The sequence below is a fragment of the Corvus hawaiiensis genome, chromosome 21, assembly GCF_020740725.1.
Source record: "Corvus hawaiiensis isolate bCorHaw1 chromosome 21, bCorHaw1.pri.cur, whole genome shotgun sequence".
Taxonomy (NCBI): domain Eukaryota; kingdom Metazoa; phylum Chordata; class Aves; order Passeriformes; family Corvidae; genus Corvus; species Corvus hawaiiensis.
Window position 1 is genome coordinate 5,953,854 of NC_063233.1, and position 16,843 is coordinate 5,970,696.

General features: G+C 52.0%; 3 protein-coding genes across 4 annotated transcripts; 2 read left to right on the top strand and 1 right to left on the bottom strand.

Moving 5' to 3' along the window:
• Positions 1–685: 685 nt before the first annotated feature.
• On the top strand, positions 686–3,436 carry SWI5 (SWI5 homologous recombination repair protein; the record flags this gene model as incomplete). Its single annotated transcript, XM_048325985.1, has 5 exons — positions 686–822; positions 916–964; positions 1,387–1,508; positions 2,467–2,561; positions 2,826–3,436. Coding segments are annotated over 5 exons (468 nt in total), but the record flags the coding sequence as incomplete, so codon positions are not given.
• A 1,991-nt stretch (positions 3,437–5,427) lies between these two features.
• Positions 5,428–10,579, bottom strand: TRUB2 (TruB pseudouridine synthase family member 2). 2 transcript variants are annotated; one of them, XM_048325244.1, is made up of 8 exons: positions 10,459–10,579; positions 10,192–10,320; positions 10,003–10,077; positions 9,417–9,478; positions 9,016–9,097; positions 8,405–8,477; positions 6,920–7,056; positions 5,428–6,318 (listed from the first exon to the last, which is right to left on the bottom strand). In XM_048325244.1, the coding sequence occupies exons 1-8, from the start codon at positions 10,562–10,564 to the stop codon at positions 6,020–6,022; spliced, it is 963 nt and encodes a 320-aa protein (XP_048181201.1). In that variant the 5' UTR covers positions 10,565–10,579; the 3' UTR covers positions 5,428–6,019. The 2 variants fall into 2 exon arrangements, with proteins under 2 accessions (XP_048181201.1, XP_048181202.1); XM_048325245.1 differs by lacking the exon at positions 10,003–10,077.
• Positions 10,580–10,615: 36 nt separating this feature from the next.
• On the top strand, positions 10,616–16,039 carry COQ4 (coenzyme Q4). Its single transcript, XM_048325246.1, has 7 exons — positions 10,616–10,702; positions 10,785–10,955; positions 11,438–11,534; positions 13,108–13,210; positions 13,319–13,448; positions 14,259–14,352; positions 14,917–16,039. The coding sequence occupies exons 1-7, from the start codon at positions 10,630–10,632 to the stop codon at positions 15,077–15,079; spliced, it is 831 nt and encodes a 276-aa protein (XP_048181203.1). The 5' UTR covers positions 10,616–10,629; the 3' UTR covers positions 15,080–16,039.
• The last annotated feature ends 804 nt before the right edge of the window (positions 16,040–16,843 follow it).

Here is a 16,843-nt window from a genome sequence, read left to right on the forward strand (position 1 = left end):
TCGCGCGGGTAGCGCAGGTGGTGGGGTCACTGTGTGTGATCCCAAATCCTTTGACCTTCCAAGCGCGGCAGCACCAGAGGCTCGGGCAGCCCCGGCGCTGAGACACGGCTCTTACAGGGACACGGCTCTTACAGGGACACGGCTCCCTGCGCCAGCCGGGCCCGAGCGCGGCGGGACGGGGCTCCAGCGCTGTTCGAGCCGCTGTGCGGGACTCGGAGGGCCAAGCCCGGAGGGAGCTGCGGTGGCCCGGCGGGACACGGGGACAGCCGGGGACGCGGCAGGGCTCACCTTGCGAAAACAGCATTGCGGAGGTGCTTAAGGATAAAGACTGGACGTGGCACTCAGTGCTGTGGTCTGGTTGGCACGGTGGTGTTCGATCACAGGTTGGACTCGGTGATCTCAGAGGTCTTTTCGAACCTGATTGATTCAGTGATTTTGTGTGAGTGATCCCGAGACCCCCTGAGCCCCCGTCCCAGCTGAGCCGCGGTGCTGAGGTGTCTCTGGGGCACCGAATGTAACCGAATGTAACTACCTCGGCTGCGGCCATTGGGGGCAATTGTGTCCTGCCGCACTCATGTCACCGGCAGCCCCACCACGGTCGGGCCCGGCAGGGGACTACAACTCCCGGCGTACCCCTCGGCGGCAGAACTACAACTCCCGGCGTGCTCCGCGGCGGCGGGACTAGGGGGCGGATTACAACCCTTCGGTGTGGCGAGAGCCCCGAGCCTTCAGCGCGAAGCCCTCAGCCCTGGCCGAGCGGGTCCCGCCGAGCGCGGGCCGCAGCCCGCCCCGCCGCCCGCCGCTGCGGGCCCTGTCCGAGAGGTAGGAGCCGGTTCCCCGCTGCCCTTCCCCTCCCGGGCCGTGTCCCCGCTGAGGCGGTACCGGCCCCTGACGCGGCGCCCTGTGCTTTGGCAGGGTCTCGGCGTGCGGCCGGCGGAGCGGCACGGCCGGATTCCGGGCACCGGTGAGTCCTGCGCGGGGCTCCCCCGGGAGCCGCTCACGCGTTCGCGGTGCCTCAGCCCGGCCCGGTGGGGAGTGCTTTTCCTTGAGGGTGAAGTTGCCGGTTCCCCGAGTTAGTGCCGGCACTGCAGTTTGCACTGTGTCGTGCTGGGAGTTTCTCCTAAAAGGCACACTGTGATTTTTAATTATTTATTTTCACTTCACACTGTAATTCTCCAAAGTGCCGTAGGATGTGATATGGAGCAGGCTAACGTTATGTACACTGATCCATATTTTACTTGAACCGCCCCCCTGCCTTGGGGATATTTTTTTTTCTTTTCTCTCGTTTTATCTAGTGACACACACACTATTTTCCCATTAGAGCTCCAGCACTGTAGCATCTTATCCAGAGCTGAGTTCCTGCTACATGTTTTCTGTGCTCTACAGATCCCATCTCCAAGGTCCTTCCAGCCTAATGGAGCCAGTGAAGAAGCCCTGCAGCACGAAATCAAAGAGCTGAAACGGAAAGACCTTGCTCTAGACCAGGAAATTGCACAATTATTGTCCGAGTACGTCCTTGGCAAGTTCAGCGTCCACTGTGATGCCTCAATTATTTTTGTTTTTAAAACAAAATGTGATCCAGGAATTGGAGTTGAGAGCTGACCTTCTATGATGCCTTTGGCATGGTGCAGTGTTGGTTACAGTGTTGTTGTAAGTGATGGTACTTGTTAGAGACAAGAGGGAATTCTTTCCACTTTATGTGGTAAAGCAAAACAAGTTTTACTAGGAGCTTGCATAAGAGGATTTTAGCTTCAGCCTGGGTGTTCCTGAGGTAATTATGTGTTAACTGGGAACAGATAATTTTAGCCATTTGTTATTTGTTGTGAAGGACTGATATTTTCTAAGGTAAGTGTAGTGCATAGGATGGAAATGGTAGAACAACAAAGGCTGTTCCACAACCCTTTTTGATTTATCCACAAGGATAAACAAACTTTCTAGTGACAGGACAAGAGGAAATGGCCTCAGGCTGTGCCAGGGGAACTTCAGATTGGACATAAGGAGGAATTTCCTCACTGAAAGGGTGATTAAATATTGGAATCGGCTGGCCAGGGAAGTGATGGAGTCATGGTCCCTGGAGGTGTTCAAGAGATGACTGGACATGGCACTCAGTGCTCTGGTTTAGTTAATATGGTGATGCTTGGCCAAAGGTTGAACTTGATGATCTTGGAGGTCTTTTCCATCCTAAATGATTCTACGATTCTTCATTTTTTTTTAACCTATATACAGATTAGAGATACATATCAGTGGAATTCACCACAGCCTATTCTTGTTTCTACTTGATTCTGAGAACTTGGGTGAATTGGCTTTCTTGAGCTTATTTAGAGCTTTCATGTTTATGACTTGCAGCAACTGCACTTGCTGCATTCAGTTTCTGCTTTCGATGTGCTGGACTTGGATATCTCCCACAGCAGCAGGAACCCCCAGTCTCTCTGTGTCATTTGTGAGCTTTCTGGTGTTATTTTACAGGGGCTACAGCCTGGAGGAACTGGACAAGCACATCTCTCTGCTCCATGAGTACAACGAAATTAAAGATGCTGGGCAGATGCTGCTGGGCAAGCTTGGTAAGGAAGGGAAAGCTGTTAAAGACCTTTGTAGTCAGTGTTTTCATACAGACACGGAAAGAAGCTGCTGCCACGGAGGCAAAGCTTGTGTTACAGATTCTTCACTTAAAAAAAATTGTGTGGGCAAGCAGGAGGCACAGCTGCAAAACCTTGGGTTTCTTGGCTATGGGATGCGCTATGGGATAATGAGGGGAGGAAAACACCACGTTTCTGACCCATCTGACCTTTGTTTAATGAAAGCAATGCTGTTTCTTTATTTCCTAGCTGTTATCCGAGGGGTCACTACAAAACAGCTCTATCCTGAGTATGACCTGGAGATCAGTGACTAGTCCTGAACCTGGAGACTGCTATGCCCTGCAAAAGAGACTATCACTGGGCCATTTCATGTTGGTGTCATCCTGGTTTAGAAGGGACAGAAGGTGGAAAAGGAACCTTTGGGAAAGGGATGTAGGATTTTAGATAATTTCATGTACTACCTGATCAACAGGATTTTGTTTGGTTTTTTTTTTTTTGAAAGGTTGTAGTTCAGGTTGATGTTGAGCCTCTTCCATGGAGCCTTTGCTTCCCTGCAGTATCTAGGGGCTGTTTGGTTACTGAATGGATAGAAGAAGTGAGGACATACAAATGTGCAATCTAATAGCTGCTTTGAAAGGATAACCCTCAGAAGGAGGGAGGGAAGAAGGCTGAAATCGTGGTGGTTTGGGGGTTTTATTTTGTTTTATCAACAAATCCAGAGAAGTCTGGGTGTTCTGCATTTTTGTACTTACCTGCTCTGGTATCTGGAGGTTTTGTATAATTTCTGTAGTAAATGGCAAAACATAAAGTTGTGTTGAACTGTCCACTCTGAATAAAGCAGTCTTCACATCTGTCAGTAATTCAGTTTAAAAGCCTATAAAACATTGCATGAACCTGGGAACAAATTCTAAACCTATATTGAGACAACTATAACATCAGTTATTCAAATGTTTTCTCCAGGAATGTGCAGGTGCAGAATCACCTACCTCTGCTCTAAGTGCAGAGTCACGGTGGGAGTGAGCGCTGTCCTGGACAGGGGATGATGTTGGGAGCATGACTATTTCAATGTCAGTGTTAGGAATGATGGTGACTGCACAGACTAAATTTGGCTGCTTTGGGCAGTTGGAAGTGATGAAGTGCTCTGCTGACTGCAGATCTATTATCCCTTTTTCACTCAGGCTTGATGTCCTTCTGCCCATTTCTACTTTCCAAGACCTTCTAGCCAGTAAGTTTTCCCTGTGGTCTCGTTAGGCCCATGCTGCAGTCTGCTTGTTACTTCCAAATTTGAATCAAATTAATCTGTCTTCATTGTGATAGGAAGCCAGAAACCAGTCACAAGGCTGCTGCTGAGAACAGATAATTGGTTTTGCACTCCTGGCTCTGGATGTGGCACAGAAACATCACTAATAAGTATCCTTTTTTGCCTCAAAAGCTGTGGGAACGATCTCAAGCAGGGGGACAGAAAGAGCCTGTATATTCCATGATTCATCCAAGTAAGTCTCTGTTGATGTGAAGCTGTGCAGAATATTTGCTGTGGCCAGATCAGAGTGGACTCTCAGGGGAATGTTCACAGGTATATCCTCCCCACGACATACCCCTCTGCCAAGTGTGGAACACTCGTGTTTTGGAGTAGTTTTAAGGGGAGAAAAACAAGTCACAAGGTGGCAAAACCAGGAAATGCAAACTTTGTTACTAAAGTTGCTGTTTTGGCTGGTGTTTCCTGTGTAGAAGGACTGGTTCAGCCTGGAGTGTTCCAACCAAACTGTTCCTCTGTCAATGGCACACGCAACTGGAAATTGTTTTTGCAATGGGATGTGTGGAAATTCTTCAGTTTGTGTGAGGTGTGAGCTGAGGGGATGAAGTATAGTCCATTACCAAAGTTACTGAAGGTTGTTCAAGGAGTGAGAAGTCCATGTTTTCTTCTCCACTGTGTAGGAGCACTGGGGTTAAAACTTGCAGCTGTAGCTGTGCAAGTGTCCTGCTGCAGATGCAGGGATGGGTTTACACTTCAGGTAGCATTGGGCAGGTGGCCAGGGAAGGTCCCCTGACTTACCTGATGTTTCTGTGTCACATCCAGAGCCAGGAGTGCAAAACCAATTATCTGTTCTCAGCAGCAGCCTTGTGACTGGTTTCTGGCTTCCAATCACAATGATCCCGATCCCTTGTCCATGGAGGATGAGAACACGCACAGAATAACCCAAGGACAGGGCACGCTGTCCTTGGGGAGTCCCTGCTGCTGGCACAGTGGCAGCTGCGTTCCACGGCTGTTCTGCCTGCTCTGTGCAGCCCCGAGGAACCCAGAACAGAGAGAGTCCAGGGACTAAGTTAAAGATGGGATGCTTCAGGACAGGACTGCACACTGCCACTGAGGTACTTCATCACAGCCCCTGTGACTGCCCCTCCCAGAGTTACTCTTGTACCTTTATGGCTGTCACCTGGAGGATTAAATATGCTGGCCTTTGTCCAAGTCCAGGAGAGGAACAGAACAAATCTTCTGCTTTCTATAAATAAATCTCCAAACTTGCTAAGTATATAACTGGAAAACCATTGAGTGCAATAATGGTAAGTGTAATTCCAGATTTTTAACTTCAATTTAGAAAGTGTGTTTCTGACCCCGCTAAAGTCAGACCCTGCTATAATGAGCTACCAGAGAGCAAATGGTATCACAGAGCTCACAGTTTCACCAAAGGGCAGGACATGCTGTCTGCAAGGAGCTGCTGCAGAGTAGGACACCAGAGATCACTGAACACCCGTGGCTCCTCAGGAGAAGAAGGGTAAAATAAAGTAGCACATGCTGGGGTTTTTTATGGGTCAATGTACATGGATGAATACTGAGCCAACAACCAACCTCTTCCCTGTTAGATCATTTTCGGTTTTATTTTTTGTGTATCCTGTGCATTAGTCTCCATTATAAGCCACTTCTCATCACTACAGAGTGCCTACTCTGGATAAAACCATTTCCTTGCATTGCTTTGGGTAAGCTGTGTTTTCTCCTGCACATCCCTCATTTAGCCCAATTCTGAGCTCTCATGTGTCTGAGAGCAGGGCTAATGGAAAGAAAATACTCTAGGAGAACACAGGGAAAATAAAATCCAGACAGCAGATAATATGCTGCCAGTTGCAAGGAACAAATCTGTGCAGTCAAGGCAATACAGCTTTCTAAGACACTACTTCCTGCTGCTAAACGATTCAGGAATGGGTTTTTATATCCCTTAGCAACCTAATGCTCTCAAATACACAGGAATTTTGGCACAGCTACCTCCTGTTAATGAACTGTTTGTGATGCTTTAAAAAAAATGATACAGCCTGTCCCTGAAGAAAAAAAAGCTTCTGATAAAACTCATCTCAAGGAAAGGGTGGAAGTGAACTACAATTAACCACTTTCCTTCTGCTGTCCATCACATTGCTGGCACATCACTGCCGTATTGTGCTGCAGGAATTGCTCATGGACACTCCTGCAGAGCATGCGCAGCTGTGTCCCCATCCAGCTGATGAAGAGGACTGTTCTCCCCATGTCCCAGTGTTTTCTCCAGCTCTGTTTCCACTTTGAGCTGACAGTTCCAAATTGCCTCCTGGATGCTCTGCAGGTTCCACCGGGTTCTTGGGAGAGCATCATCCACCGTGAAAACCCCGTCGCGTATTCTCCGCACTTGTGTGCACACAGCAGATGATTTCAGCTCCAGACCAATCTCATGAACCATCTTCCGGAGGTACTGCTGAGTCTCATGCAAGCAATGGATTTCTAGGAGGACAGAGACATTCCTTCAGAAGAAGCAAAGCTTTGACACAAGCTCTGACTTTGTAAATCCAGACATCACTCGCAGTTATGCTGAAAGAACTGGTTTGGCAGAAGACACTAAGATACAGCATGGTATGATTTTCTGGAATACTGCAGGGTGTTCTACAGCCTTCCAAAATGAATACTTTAGAAAAGAAACCAACAGATCTAGAAGAGTAATGTAGAAATGTAGGTATTTCAGAGGGGATAAAAAGGCACCTTTTTAGTAAGACAATTTGTGAGGGAAAGGGGATTGGCAACAGATAAACAAACCACACCTTAAAAAACCCCCAAAACCCAGCACTGAAATGTATTACACTGAAACAATGAGCTAAGAATTTCCCCCACAGGCATTCACGATGTAAATTTTCCAGCCTTGGGCTTCAATCTGAACTGTGAAGGAAAAAGCTATGAGCTGGCTGGATTTACCAGAAAAGTTAGAAGGTGGTAAGAAATTCCAACCAACTCATTTTGCATTAAATCATGAGTAAGAAAATGAAGTTTACCAACTTATTTGCCATAATACATACTTGGAGTTCCCCAGTATATTCTGTGCCAGTCCTACCTAGCTGGAATTCTGGAAGTGCAAACCAGAGGCATCGGACCGCTGTGATTATTGGGGGGCTTTTTCCCATGGGGCGAATCAATCCTTTGACAGCCAGCTCATATGCCTCTTGTGTTTTCATATCAATGTTAGAATACCTAGGAAAAAAAAGAGAGCAGCAGAGACATTTAGAACTTCTCTCCAAACAGATTCAAAATATGTCCATCCCAAATAAAACAGAGATGCAATTTTTATTCTTAAAACTATCCACTGAGTTTTTGCATAGATTTTAGTGGTGAGTACTGTGAGTAGTGTAGCACAGTTTGGGAGGGAGGTACTTGGTCATGTCTACAAGTTATTTTTGTCAGCCCTAATATAGCAGATTGGTCCTAAACCAGCAGATTGGAGATTTTGGGATACAAGAGGGAAATTGTTGGGGTTTTAGGAGTTCTCCTGGTTTGTTTTTTTTTTTTCTGTTAAAGGAATTTTCCCCATACGTGTTGCTAGGGGGACAAATTGCTGGATACTTCAGAAAAACAAAAGACCTGGCCATTGGGAGGGGTGCATCTGGCTACTCTTTTGTTTCACCTGGGTGTGCGGGCAGTCGGTCCCGGCATTTGGACAGAGAGAGAGGCTGTTTCGTCGGCTGCTTTTCCTCCTGCCGGAGAAAAACCCCAGAATCCCAAGCCCACCTTCCCTGCCCCTCTGGGAGCCAGGCCGTGGCCGCCCTGCCCCTGCCGTCGCTTCAAGCCTTCACTGCTCTGTAGCCCTGCTCACCCTGCCTGCCCAGACCTCAGGGGTTCCCGCTGCAGCTCCGGAGTTCGATACATCTCGTCTGCCACCCGGGGTTTGTGCTCGTCCCTGCCGTTCCAGCCTGCCGTTCCCGAGGGTCCGGCCGGACACCGGGATCGGCTGCCCAGGGGTTTGTGAAGCCTTTGTCCCATCCCTTCCCGGGATCCCAGGCCGCCAGTGCCGCGCGCTCCCCGAGCTCGCTCCGGAGCGCCCCCTGCAGCCGCGGGGGAACCATCGCACCTGCCCTGCTCACCGGGAGCCGCCAGCGCCCCTGCCGGCTGCGAGCGGAACTGCACCCGAGGGGAAAGGGCCCGACAGCCGAGAAGGCTGGCACTGGGTTTGTGATTGTTCGCTGTTACTGCCAGAGTTATTGCTGTTTGTTTGACTGGTTATACACATAGAGATATATAATAGTAAAGAACTGTTATTCCTATTTCCCATACCTTTGCCTAAAAGCCCCTTGATTTCAAAATTAGAATAACTCGGAGGCTCCTGCCTTCCTTAGCAGACACCTGTCTTTCAAACCAAGACAGACATTTAACTGCAACCTCTCACCAGAGCACAGAGCACTCAAGAGTAACTCCTCTCTGCCCCTCACTAGCACTCCAACCTTTATAGACTTTGACTATGGGAAAACCAAATCTTCTCATTTGTTTTGAAGACCAGCAAATAGCAGTGGGATTTGATCAGCTCATTTCCCCGGTGGATACGCACATCAACAGGGCCTTTTGATTTGTCCCTTGAATGACAGCGAGAATCCGCTCCAGCTTCTCCCTTGTGATATGATCTGCAAGTAGTAAGGCAGAAACAAAGTCTCAATTATCCATCCAGAAACTGGAAAGTCTGAAAAGTGCCACTGAGGTATTGCTGTCCCTCAGGCAGGCAGTCACATCGAAAGGGGCTGATGAGAGCTGAGGGGTGGCTTTTGCAAAGTCACATCCCCTGGCTCTGCATGGAGCAGCACAGAGCTGGACTGCACAGGGAAGAGTTATTTTGCTTAACTGATTTCAAAATATTGATGCTCCAGTTTCCTTATCATATGTTTTCATTCAATGAAATCTCCTGCTATCTCCAAGTGCGATTCACAGGGAGATCTGGGTCCTGACCAACCCAGTAGCAACCACTGTGACCAGCATTCACGCTGGCTTTGTATATATTGTGGTTAGATTTAGAAAAGGGGTACTACAACATCAACAAGGACTAGAAGACATACAAGACGTGGCTTTTGTCATTGTGCAATTCACCTAGTTTAAGTGCTTTACAGTTAATCTGCTGTTTGGTGTTCTGTTTAAAAAAAAAAAAAAGACATCAAATCAGTTTCTTACCAAATGTTGTCTTCTCTACTAAATTCCCTGTGTCTGAGAAGTCATCAGTGGCTTTACCAAAGAGCCCACCAACAGTATAAACCTGGAAGAAGGACAAAGAGCGCAATTTATCAAAAAAATACTCCAAGCAATTGAGCAGCAGTATTGTACCATGCAGCTGCTAGAAGTGCAGGCTATGAGAGTTTTGCACAAAAGACAGCAGCATCCTTTGCTCAAAAGGCCACAAGTGGATGCTCATGTGAAGGATGAAACTCTGGACCCTGAAAAGCTCTCAAAAGCATTGGTAGGTTTGAGACTTAAGAGCAGAATCAACATCACAAGGCTGCTCTGGGGCACTGGAGCAGGATCAAGTGTGCAATGGCACTCTGGGGCTCTGTGGCCCATTCAGAGCCAGCACCTACCTTGGTCAGGTGGCAGTTGTACAGCTCAGTGAGCAGCTTGTTCCCATGGCCGATGCCAAGCACTGAAACATAGAAACATAACATAGGCTGTTATTCAGCCTCACAAAAAGTCACTGATGTGCATTTACACAGCACTGAACAGTTATGCCACTCTTGCCCACGGGACAGGGCTGTATCTCCTTAGGAGTCATGTCTGAGCAGTGCAATTAGACCCCCAGATTATTGCCTGGCATGAAAACAATAAGGCTGTGACCAGAGCTCTTGGATTTCCCCAGAACTTTCCACCTAGGTACTCAGGAAAAACGCTCAGCAGTGCTAGCCATAGTGAAGCCAGTTCAGGTGGTGGAGCAGACATGGGGATTGGTGTCCCCCAGCAAAACCCAGTGTGCTTGGGTCTCTCCCATCTAGCTTTGCCAGTGGCTTGCTGGGACATTTCTTCTGTGTTTTAGCACTTAAACTCCCAGTGGGGCTGTGAGATCCAGGGGCTGCTGCAGTGCAATGGCCGTGCATCCACCCTTCTCCCCTGCATGGAAACCCATCACCTCGGAGACGGCAGGACACGGTGCTGCTCCGGGACGAGACCCACCGAAGACTCCCGAGGCCTTCACATCCAGCCGGTGACCTGCTCCGATCTTCAGCTTCCTGAACCGCGGGCCTCGGACTGCAACGGAGACAGGGGTGGAGCCTGTCCGCAGCGCCTGCCCGGGGCTCCCACCGACCCCCGGCTCCCACCGGTCCCTGCTTTCCCCCAGCCCAGGCCCCGCTTTGCCCTTACCGAGAGGGTGGTCAGCCAGCACCGGCACCCTGGCAGCCACCAGCTCCACGGCCCCGCCGCCGCCCGGGGCCGGGGCCGATAGGAAGCGGACTCGCTGCCGCGGGGCGCGTCCCGGCGCCGCGTTCAGCTCTGAAAGAGAAGCGGGGGGAGGGTCAGGGGCGACCGGCGAACCCCGGGGGAGGGGACGGGACGGGACGGGACGGGTCCAGTCGCACAGGTAGCCCCTGGGGATGCGATGGGCTTGGGGATCCCGCCGCCCGCGCTCACCGCGCAGCAGCCGCGTCTCCACCGCGTCCCGAACGCGGCCCCACGCCACCCCCGCCGGCTTGTACACGGCGAAGAGCCCCGCCAGCTCGGCCGCCGCCGCCGCCATGCCCGCCCCGCCCCGTCCCCGCCGCGCTGGGCGCTTCCGGGGCAGCGGCGGGGTCGGCGCCGGGGATGCGGCTGCTGCTGCTGCCGCGGGCAGCGCGGGCGGGGGTCCCGCTGCTGCGGGGGGGCCCCGCTTCCCCAGGCAAGTGCCTCCCGCCGCAGCCCCTGGCGCGTCTGGGCCAGCCCCTCACCCGGGCCGGTCTCTCACCCGCTGCTCCCCGCAGGCAGAGCCCGGCCGAGCCACAGCGAGCCGCGGGGCCGGGATGGACGCGGCGGGGAGGAGGAGGAAGGGTGGCACCAGCTGTACCCCGGGCATATCCCCACCAGCCCGCTGCAGAAGGCGCTGCTGGCCGCGGGTTCCGCGGTCATGGCGCTCTATGACCCCTACAGACACGGTAAGGCCGGCGAGGGGAGCGCCTGCCACCCGCGTCTGGCAAATCTCGCTCCCTGCCTCCTGGAAGCTTCATAGGAGAGTTTATTTCTGCCTTTGTTGTGTAACACTTTTAGTTATGGAGCAGGCGCAGGGCTGAGAACTGACCCGGGGCAGGAGGCTGTGAAAGAGAGGGAGTGAGGAAACCCAAACACACCCCAGTGTGACCCCTTGTGATGCCCCCCCCAGACGGGTCTATTTCTCCAGAGTCCCCCAGGCCTCATGCCTGCTCCTCCATCCCATTCCCAGGAAGAGTCATGTGGGTGACACCGGGGCAGAGTAGCCCTGAAGGTGAATATCTGTGGTTTATGGGGTCCCCAGTTTGCCACAGGCTTCCTGCCTGCTCCTGGGTCAATGGGTTCATTGCCCTGTTTCCTCACCTGCCAACCAAGAATAGCTGTGTGTTGCAAAAACAGCTCCTGGATCACTCTCTGGTCTCTCTTTCAGACATGGTGGCAGTCCTTGGGGAGACCACAGGCTGCCTGGCCCTGCCAAATCTGCGAGACAAGATGAAAAACCACCCTGAAGGTTACCACATCCTCCAGTGCGTCCCTCCTCATCCCTCCCACCCTCGCTGCGTGGTTTGTGGTGGGGAGGCAGACACGAGGCCAAGCAGGTTCCTTGAGCCCTGTGAAGGGAGAGCTTGGAAGCAGCACAAGTGTTTTGTTAGCTCTAACCCTCCAGGCTGTTTATTTCACTTTATTTTTAAAGTTCACAGGAGCCTTGTGACACATCTAAGGGCAGGCACTGCTGCCTGTCTGTTCTGCTTCACTGCTGGAACTGGCAGCTGCCAACACCACAAGATGCAGCATCAGGCACAGGGGAGAAATCCATGGATGTGGATGCTGAGCAGCAATGAGAACCCACTACATCCATGGATTTCTTCCCTGTGCCTGCTACTGGTCTCTTGCATTGGAGACTTTGTCTCTGCTGGTCTGCCTCCTCTTTAGACACTTTCATATTTTCTTTCCTGGCTTATGCTGAAATGAGGCCACTTCTCTTGTTTTCTTTTTTAAGACTCCATCGCTTCTGCTTCCATGTCTGCCAGGACTTGTTGAGTGCAGCAAGGCTGTGGACCAGGAGGGATTTCTCTTATTAACCAAGTTCTCACTGTATATCTGCTTGCCTTCCCCCTGTTCCCTGTCATGTGTCCCACCTGCTGCTTGTGTCATGTAGGAGCTTGAGAAAAGCTGCCTTTTGCCTTACGTTTGTGCAGACCAGCCTCATTCTGGCTCTGGAAGGTGACTTGGTAAAACATGCAGAGCACTAGGATGGGGCTGAAACCCAGCAGAACTGCCCAGGGAGAAGGCTGGGAAGTGGCATACCCATCTGCTCCTTGCCCTGTGGTATTGCAGGGGTCTGAATTGGGCACACAAGTCTTTTTGTTTTTATCCTCCAAGCTACTGAGGTCCCTTCAACAACAAATACACAAGGAAATATCTGCAGCTAGTGTGAAACTGGTGCCAGTCCTGCTTATCTCCCTGGCATCTCCATTCTAGGAGCTGAGCAGCTCCTGGATCCACTGCAGGGCTTTTATCATGGGAAGAGTTTATCCTGTGAATGGAAATAAAAAGGCTTTTGTTTACTTCCAAGGCTGTGAGGCACCTGTTTGCCAACAACTTGTAGAGGAGACCTTTTCCTGTGTGGCTGCCATGTGGCTAGTGGTGAAGGCCTGAGCAGGATTGAAATTAAACCTGTGTTTAGAAAAAATTCCTTCTCCTCTTTGGGGTTGTTCCTTTGAAGGTCTTTGCTTTGCAAGGGCACTAAAGATCTCTGCTCTGCAGGGCTGGCTGTTGCTGGGGGCTGTGCCGGGTTGGCAGCCCACACAGCAGGAGTGTTTCGGTGCAGAGCACACCAGTGTTTTTCCCACTAGAGTTGTTACAAGGGCACAAGATAAAGGCCCTTTTATTGCCAAGGCTTCAGGTAGATCCTTCAAGCAATTTGTGTCCCAGCCTCAGCAACAGAAGTACAGACGGTGCTGTCCCTGCAGTGAGCAGTCAGGGAAAATAACAAGGAAGGCCAGAGGCAGGGGTGGGGGTTTCCAAGGGCTCTTTTTCTCCAGGACCTGCTGCTGTGGTTTTCACCTGGAGTCTCACTGACCTGTGTTTTGCTTCCAGGGAACGGCCTCGCATCCGTCTCTCCACTCTGGACATGGCCAGGCTGCAGGGGCTGCCGGATGGCTCTCTGGGCCGGGAGTACGCCCGGTTCTTGGAGGACAATGTGAGTGTGGGGTTTCACGGGGTGTAGATTTCTGTGGCTGATCCCTGTGCTGGGAGCACAGGTGAGATTGGAGCCATGGAGTTGAATTGGACTGCTTTGGACTTGCAGAAGGTTTCTCCAGACACCCGGATGCCACCCAAGTTTGTTGATGATGAAGAGCTGGCATACGTGATCCAGCGGTACCGGGAAGTCCATGACCTGATGCACACCCTCCTGGGCATGCCAACCAACATGCTGGGTGAGCAGCAGCGGGCTTAGGGGGCTGCACTGCCAAACCCACCGACTGTGCTCGGCTGCCTGTCCCAGAAATGGAGCAGACTGGGCCAGCTGGACTCCTTGATCCTTACCCCAAGTCACTGTGTGGGGATTTTGCATTATCGCTATCCTACATCACTGGCTCTGTGGTGACTGAGAGGCCATGAGATGTCACCTTTCCCTTGCTGGGAGATGCTCTGCCCAAGCCCTGGGCACAGGCAGCCACTGGATGGGTGGTTTCTGCCTGGCAGGGAGGGTGGCATGGCGGGAGGGATGTTTTGAAAGCTCTGTGTGAAGGCAGAAGGGAATTCCTGGTTGCTCCTTATCTGCATGTCTCTGTGTCCTTTGCCCTCATTTTGTGTCTGACTCAATAGCAAGTCACAAGTGCAGCCTTGCTGGTACGTGTGGGAAGCAGCATGACAGGTCTCCTGTGCAGGCTTTGCCTGAGCCCAGGCAGTTTTGTAAAAGGCCCGTCCTGTGCTGGGAGACCGGGAGAGCTACATGGAGCATCGGGCCTTGGCACCACATTGCCGAGGTCTGCAGGGAGTTGGACTGCCTGGAATGTGTTCCCCGAGCTCCCAGGGCTTGTGGGGTGCCATCCCTCTGGGCTGGGTGGTGTGTGACAAGGGCCATCCTGGCACAGGATGAGGCCATGGCCAGACTTTAGGAAGCATTCCCAGGTAGCCATCCTTGGGAAGGGCAGATGTGCAGCCTGTGTTGAGGAGCTACGCAGCCCTGGCTGGCCCTTGATGCAGGTGCTGTGCCTGCTCACGGCCTCCCTGCTCCCTCCCAGGTGAGGTCGTGGTGAAATGGTTCGAAGCCGTCCAGACAGGGCTGCCCATGTGTGTCCTGGGAGCAGCGTTCGGCCCCGTCCGGCTCAGCACGCGGTAGGTGCCCAGTCTGTGCCCTGGGTGTACCCAGCCTATGTGGTGCTTTCCCATGTCCGCTGGGGACAAAGAGGGGACACTGCTGGTTTGCAGTGGGGAGGCAGTCACAGATCCCTCTGTGAGCCTACTGCTGTCCCCACATCCCAAGGAAGCGGTGACAGCTTTGCCTTGTCACTGAAGCAGAACCTGATGCTTAATCTGCATTCAACACCAGCTCCCCTGTGCCAGGCAGGAGCAATTTCCAAGCCTTGGATGGGCATGTGTTGAGGGCCAGCAGGACCCTCACTACACTGATAGCTGTTCCCTGCTTCAGCACGTCTGTTTCGGTGGCCCAGCTGTTGCAGAACCTGAGTTCTGGTCTTGGGTTGGTGCTGACTGTAACCTTTCTGGCCCACCATCTTCTGTGCCTCAGTTTCCCCTGTGAGTTAAGCAGAGGGGATGCTAGAAAGTTAGAGGGATACATGAGACACATGGGCTTGGCATCAGCGTACAATGGGGACTTGGAGAAGGAAATTAACAAAATGTGGATATCAAAACTGCCACCACCTGTATCATTTTTTCCAGAAAGTTGCAGGTCCTGGCCACCGAGCTGGTTCCCTGGGCAATTAGGAGTGGGCTCAATGCCAGCTGTGTCCTGAACGTCTACTACGAGCAGCGCTGGGAGCAGCCGGTGGAGTCCCTGCGGGAGGAGCTCGGCATCTTCCCTCCCCCGGCCGTTCGAGTGTGAGAGCTCATGTCGGGAGGAGCCCGGGGGATCCCTGTTGGCAGCCAGCAGCCAGCCCCTGCTGCACTCCATATCCTCCTGTTGTGCCCGGGAGCACAGCATGGCTGTAGCTCTGCCACCACAGACCCGAGGGCTGTGTTTTCTCCTGCCAAGAGCTGGCACCAACCAGCTTGCAGGATGTCAGGGTCTGATGTGCCTTTGCCAGCTCGGTCTGGCTGGTCAGGTCTCCCAGTAGCAGCATTCTGGTACTGACACTCCCAGATGCTGGGATGGGGAGGGAGCACACTGCAGCAAACTGATGCCCTGGCCTTCTGCAGCTCTGGGCCTGTGCAGGTAAATCCTTCCTCCCACTCTTCCTGGGAAGATCGAGGCTTCAGATCTTGGGGCTGCCCTGGACTGGAGCTAAACCAGTGATTTCCAGAGGAGCGCAGAAGCAGGTTTGGTGTGTGCAATGATGAAATCCCACTTTGTACTGGTGCCTAACTAGTGTCCTGTTGGGTCATACTGGATGTGCCTCACTCATGCCTCAGAGACCAGGCAGTGTGTGGTTGTGTGCCCACAGGGCAGGCAGGGAAATACCTTTGGATATTTTCCCTCCTGGATTGGCTGTTTTGAGAGTCAGTCCTGGTCTGCCATGCCTCCCTGTAGTCCCTCACCATTAAAAATTATGAAATCCACATGATTGTGCTGGGTGTTCAGTAGAAGTCATCCCTTCCTTGGGCAACAAAATGACACAGTTGGGATTATGGTGTTGAATCCAGTGAGTGCGGAAACAGTGGCTGCTGGTGCTGTGTCTGGGAGCTGATTGCTGTCTGGGTTAATTAAACTGTGCTCCAGACTGCCAGCAGCCAGGGAGCAGAGTTGCTGGATGTGATGGCAAAGAGCCACGAGGCCAGGGGCTCTTGGTTCATATTTGCTGTTGGAATTCCTTCTTGTTTAATAAAATCCACACTGGAGCTTGTAGTTCATTACCCCTGTCCTTTTGCCCCATCTGCTCTCCTGAGCTGGAGATTTGATGTGAAACCTCACCTCTTTTTGGCTCCAGCAGGCTTCCTTCCTGCCCCCCAGACTCCCTTTTTCTAACTTCTCCCTGCATCAGCCACCCCACAAAGCCAGACTTCAGGTTTTTCTCCAAAGCCTCCCCTGGCCCCCAGAGTTATTTCAAACAGATACTAAAAGACAGCATATAAATACATCCTTCAGCTGCCAATAAAACATGCAGTGTGGGGGTTGTCCTAGTGCAATGGTCGAGATGAAAGAAACATTTGCCTCTAAAATGACCCAGAAATGTCAGAGCCTTGGGGTGGATAAACCAAAGGGCAGCAAAGATTTGCTTCCAGGAGCTGTGAGCAGCGGTCAAGGAAACCTGGGAAATTATGGCCATGCGAGAGGGTTTTGCTGCATTTTGTGTTATGTAGTGAGGCCGTGAAGTGCCCGGGCTGTCGGTGGTTCCGCCTTCGTGCAGCCACGTGTGGCTCAGTGGGCTGGTGGCAGCGCTACAGAAATGGCACATCATGTAATTTTAAACGGCATCTGCTCAGCCGGATCAAGTAACAGCCTCTGTGGCTCCTGTTCTTGCAGCCATCGCTTGAGAAGCCTGCTGGAAGAAGGCGGCAGAGGGAGCAGAGCGTGATTTAGGGAGGGCAGACGCCAGCCACGTGAAAATGCTTTTTTTGGAGAGGATATATTCGCTGTGGTCAAGTGGCAGCTCCATCATGCCTGTGCTGCGGGGCCGTGCAGGGACAGTAACTCCTGAAATGCTGGGAT

What these genes read in the sequence shown, in the direction of transcription:
- TRUB2 (XM_048325244.1), bottom strand. Translation starts at nt 10,564, where the DNA reads ATGGCGGCGGCGGCGGCCGAGCTGGCGGGGCTCTTCGCCGTGTACAAG. An exon ending in GGAGACGCGGCTGCTGCGCG is followed by an intron (nt 10,321 to 10,458) that starts GTGAGCGCGGGC and finishes CTTCTCTTTCAG; the next exon opens with AGCTGAACGCGGCGCCGGGA. An exon ending in GCTGGCTGACCACCCTCTCG is followed by an intron (nt 10,078 to 10,191) that starts GTAAGGGCAAAG and finishes TCTCCGTTGCAG; the next exon opens with TCCGAGGCCCGCGGTTCAGG.
- COQ4 (XM_048325246.1), top strand. Translation starts at nt 10,630, where the DNA reads ATGCGGCTGCTGCTGCTGCCGCGGGCAGCGCGGGCGGGGGTCCCGCTG. An exon ending in GGGGGGCCCCGCTTCCCCAG is followed by an intron (nt 10,703 to 10,784) that starts GCAAGTGCCTCC and finishes TGCTCCCCGCAG; the next exon opens with GCAGAGCCCGGCCGAGCCAC. An exon ending in CTATGACCCCTACAGACACG is followed by an intron (nt 10,956 to 11,437) that starts GTAAGGCCGGCG and finishes TCTCTCTTTCAG; the next exon opens with ACATGGTGGCAGTCCTTGGG.